The sequence below is a fragment of the Elephantulus edwardii genome, unplaced genomic scaffold (genome assembly GCF_000299155.1).
Source record: "Elephantulus edwardii isolate Elephantulus edwardi_28Jun2011 unplaced genomic scaffold, EleEdw1.0 scaffold00350, whole genome shotgun sequence".
In the NCBI taxonomy this organism is placed as follows: Eukaryota; Metazoa; Chordata; class Mammalia; order Macroscelidea; family Macroscelididae; genus Elephantulus; species Elephantulus edwardii.
Window position 1 is genome coordinate 936,260 of NW_006400100.1, and position 5,230 is coordinate 941,489.

At 41.5% G+C, this 5,230-nt stretch overlaps 1 protein-coding gene across 1 annotated transcript; it reads left to right on the plus strand.

Moving 5' to 3' along the window:
* The first annotated feature begins 3,541 nt into the window (after positions 1–3,541).
* On the plus strand, positions 3,542–4,060 carry LOC102843657 (translationally-controlled tumor protein-like). Its single transcript, XM_006901912.1, has one exon. It carries the CDS (start codon positions 3,542–3,544, stop codon positions 4,058–4,060), a length of 519 nt encoding a protein of 172 aa, XP_006901974.1.
* The last annotated feature ends 1,170 nt before the right edge of the window (positions 4,061–5,230 follow it).

A 5,230-nucleotide genomic window follows, 5' to 3' on the forward strand; every position in this document is an offset into this window, starting at 1 on the left:
AAAGCAAAATATTACAATGAAATGTGCAAGGAGTTGGAGTCAGAAAATCAAAAGGGCCGAACTCGCTCAGCATATCTTCAGCTCATAACAACAACAACATGATCTGAGATGATGCTTTGTAATATTTCACTGTTTTAAAATTTATTTAGTCTTGCTTTGTGGTCCAATATATAATCTATTCTGGAGAATGTTCCATGTGCACTCGAGAAGAACCTACATTGTGCTCTTCTTGAGGGGTGTGCTCTATATATGTTCACAAAATTAGTTCAGTAACTGTATTATTTTGTTGTCCTGTATCTTTGTTGTGATCCTCTGTACAAAGTCCTTTTTTGAAGCCTGTGTATTGAAATCTCCTAGCTTGTGTCTCTGGTATGTAAGTGTAAAGTGTGTTAAAGTCTTCTTGCTCTAGTGACCTAGTGGATCACTAGTTTTAAAAACTTGCTGAAGGATCAGTTAGTTCCAACTCTGTAGCAATGAGAAGGAGAAAGGGAAGGAGAGAGAGAGATAGAGTGTGTGGCAGGAAACAGAGAAGCAGAGAGAGTATATCCATGTTATGCTCACGTACAGCAAGACAGTATTTGAGCATGTCAGTTTGGGTTTCAGCCTCTTCTTTCTTTGGGATACAAACTGGTAGTGGAATTGCTGGACTAAAAGCTGATTCTATTCCCAACTGTTTAAGGACACTTCAACCTGCTTTCTATACAAGGGATTCTGGATGGTGGTGTGACAGGTTGCCTGTTTAATTCATCTGCCAGTTCCTTTACACAACAAGGTCTGTCAATGAGGCTGATGGTAGACAGCCTTTCTCTTCACCAGTAGCTGCGGTTATAACTGCTATGTTCAGCCACAACCCCACCATCACCTCACCCCACCCCCACCACTGGCTATCCTGATGGAAAAAATCAGGAGTCCACCCTCATTCATTCTCCAAGTCCCATCATTCTCGCTGAGCAAAACAGGAGGCCCCATTTTCACCTTAGGCACCCCATCCCCATAGGCACCACCCCAGTGCAGAACGCTCTGGGGGATGCCAAGATGAGGGCCAGAGAAGGCAGTCCAGGTTGACCCTGAGCGCTCACCATGTGCCCACCACAGTGCCAGGGGCTGGGAATTCCACACAGAATCCCGCAGACAGGGCCCACTGTGCCCCTGGGAGCTCCCAGTCCAGTGGAGGAAAGGAACAACCGTGCACTCATATGCTCTTGCATTTGAAGCTCTCTCTCACATACTTTGGGCATTTTGCTATGGAGAAGGACATCATGCTTGGAAGAGTGGAGGGAAGGGCAGGCAAGGAAGACCCCGGATGAGATGGCTTGACAGTGACTGGGGTAATGTGGGCTGCTGTGTCAGAGATAATGACATTGGCTCAGGATAGGCCAGGGTTCAAAGCTAATGTGCGTAGGGTTACTGAGTCAGAGTTGACTTGAGGGCACATAACAACAGCATGCATTTGTAAGAAATCTGAGGAGTCTATGCTTCTGTTATATCTCATCTTCAATTAAATGCTATCCGAAGAACAGGTTTAATGCAGGGAACAGTAATGCAGGAAGATCAGATGAGTTGTGGAGTAACATCAGTGATACCACAAAAATTTCGGAGTGACTCTTTAAATTGCACTACAACCTAGAAAGGCCAAAAAGAAAGAAATACTTCAGTAAAGGACATTAATAAAAACTTCAAAAGGAAGCTTAAGAAGATAAAGCAAATTATTAGAAGAAAATGTGCCAAGAGCTGGAGCTAGAAAATAAAAAGAAAATGTCTTGACATTTTTCAAGCTGAACGAATTGGTCACAAATTCAAGATTCAAGCAGAAATACTGAAGAATTCTATGGAGGCGGGGGAATCTTTAAGAGGACAGGGAGCATTAAAAAAACAAAATAAGGCAAACTCAAAGAAAATGGGACTATACAGATTCACTGTACCAGAAATAACTGGTTGACATGGAACCATTTCAAAAGTAGCAAAAGATCAAGAATCAACTGTAATTAGGGAAGAAGTTCAAGCTGTACCAAAGTCATTGAAAAAAAAATACAAGTCCTCAGGATTGATAGAACGCTTTAAATTATATATTTCAGCAAACAGATGCAGCTCTTGATGTGTTCACTACTCTAAATTTGGAAAATGACTACATGACCAAACTTCTGGAAGAGATCCATCCATGTTACCATTCCCAAGAAAAGGTGACTCAGGAGAATATGGAAATTATTGAACATGCAAGTAAAATCTTATTGGCGTTTTGTGTTTTTTTTTTAAAAAACAAACACCAAAACATAGCCAGGAACTGCCAGACATTCACGTTGGATTCAGAAGTGGCTGTGGCATGGGGAATATCATTGTTGATATCAGATAGATCCTGAGTAAAAGCAGAGGATACCAGAAGGATGTTTATTTGTATTTTCTTGTCTATACAAAAGTAATTTCATTGTGTGGTGGTTGTTGTTGTGTATGGTCAAGTCAGGACCAAGCCATAGCTGACCCTCTAGAGGCTTTTCAGAGGTAGTTAGGTCATTGCAAATTCCTCTCCTAGCAGCTGGTGGATTTGAACCGCGTGCCTTTGAGATTGTTTCTTACCACTAGGCCACCTAATTGTGTGGATCATAACAACTTATGATCAATTGAACATTGATCATAATCATAATAATAAGATTGTGAGTATCGAGAGGAATGAGAATTGCTGAACACTTCATTGTACCTGTTGTCTAAACAGACCAATGAACAGTGTATGATTTAAACTCAGGAAATATGTGGATCAAGATTATATGGTTTTTCCATATCTATTTTGTATGTATGCTTAATCAATCCTTTGAGAATCTGGACTATGTGAAGAAAAATATGGCACCAGGATTGGGGAAGACATTTCAACAAACTGCATCATGCCATTATGCAGATGACACGATCTTGCTTGGAGAAAATGAAGAGGATATGAAATGCTTGCTTTAGATCAAGGACTACAGCTTTCCATATGGATTACATCTTAACGTCAAGAAAACAAAATCCTCATCACTGGGCCAACAGACAGCATCATGATAGATGAGGAAAAGATTGAAGTTGTGGACGATTTCATCTTACTTGGATACACAATTTACATACATGATAACAGCACTCAGGAAATCAAAATACGTATTGCATTGGGAAAAATCTTCTGTCAAGGACTTTCCAAAGTGCTAAAGAGCAACACTGTCAGTGAAAAGACCAAGGTACACCTGATTTGAGCCATGGCGTTTAAATTACTTGCATGTATGTTGTATGCATGTGACAGCTGGACAATGAATACAGATGACAGAAGAACCGATGCCTTTGAATGGTTGTGATGGAGATATCCCATGTCCTGAATATCCCATGTCCTGCCAAGAGAACAAGAAAGGTCTGTCCTCCAGGAAGTGGAACAAAAGTTCTCCTTAGAAATAAGGATGTTGAGGACTATGACGTAAGGGACGTGCCGTCTATATGAGGTCTGGGAGCGGCTGAGTCGGCCTCTTTCGCCCGGTCCCCGCTCAGGCTCCTGCTCAGCTAGCGCTGCCATCGTCTCCTTGACGCCATCATGATCATCTACCGGTACCTCATCAGCCACAGTGAGATGTTCTCCGACATCTACAAAATTCGGGACATCGCGGACAGACTGTGCCTGGAGGCGGAGGGGAAGATGGTCAGTAGGACGGAGGGTAACATTGATGACTCGCTCATTGGTGGGAACGCCTCTGCTGAAGGCACCGATTGTGAAGGAACGGAAAGCACAGTAATCACTGGTGTTGACATCGTCATGAACCCTCACTTGCAGGAAACCAGCTTCACAAAAGAAGCCTACAAGAAGTACATCAAGGATTACATGAAATCAATCAAAGGCAAACTTGAAGAACAGAAACCAGAAAGAGTAAAACCTTTTATGACAGGGGCTGCAGAACAGATCAAGCACATCCTTGCTTATTTAAAAAATTATCAGTTCTTTATTGGTGAAAACATGAATCCAGATGGCATGGTTGCTCTGCTGGACTACCGTGAGGATGGTGTGACTCCATACATGATTTTCTTTAAGGATGGTCTAGAAATGGAGAAATGTTAACAAATTTGGCATTTCTTTGGATCCATCACCTGTCATCTGATCTGACTGCTGCTTTTCATCACCACACCAGAACTTAGGCAAACGGGACTGAGATATCATCTTGAGCTCTCCCTTTTAATTTTGACCTTCATTTATTTGGAGCGGAGGCATTTTTTTTAAAGGGAAAAAATTGTCATAGGTTGTCTAAAAATAAAATGCATTCAAACTTAAAAAAAAAAAGGATGTTGAAAGTTAGTCTCACATACTTTGGGCATGTTTCAAGAAGAACCAGTCCTTGGAAAGAAGCATCAATCTGTGATTGGTGGAGGGTCAGAAAAAGAGAAACAACAAGATGGATTGATCCAGAGACTGTAACAAAGGGCTTACTTACACCAAGATGGTGAGAATGGTGCAGGATTAGGGGAAGGTTCAGATCTTTCGTTGATCAGGTCACTAAGCATAGGAGTAGATTAGAGTCTCATAATATCAGCAACAACATTTTCAAAATGGCTTGTTTGGTTTTTTCTTTGTTGAACTATTGGAGGGTTGTGGGTTTTTTTAATTTTTATCAATTTTAGAGATGAGCACTTTGAGATGTCGCACCACCAAGTGGTTTCCCCCAATATTTTATCTTTCGGAAAAACATCTTCTGATGTACGTAATGATTTTCATTTTAGGATGCCCAAATCCTCTAGGCCATGGTCTTTGCAGGTACTTGCTATGCATCAGAAAGCTAGACAATGAGTAAGGATTATAGAAGAAGAATGATGACTTTGAATTGTGGTGTTGTAGAATAGTACTGAATATACCATGGACTGCCAGGAGAAGAAGAGGTTCATTCTGGAGAGGGTGAAACCAGGCTGATCCTTGGAGGCAAAGATTTTGAAGCTTTTTCTGATCTATTTTGGGCATGTTGCAAGGAGGGATGAGTTCTTGGAGAGGGATATCATTCTTGGAAGGGTAGAGAGACAGTGCAAGAGGGGAAGACCCTGGATAGATGGATTGATTTAGGGACTGGGGAAATGGTGGTAGGTGTGTCAGAGACAGTGAGTTTGGCTCAAGATAGAGCAGTGTTTATTGTGTTTCACACTATTCTTCATTCACATTGTAATTATGAGTAGCAAGTGACTTGATGGCACACAACAACAACAACAATCCTCTAGGTTAGGGAACTCTGGTGGCCTAGGGGCA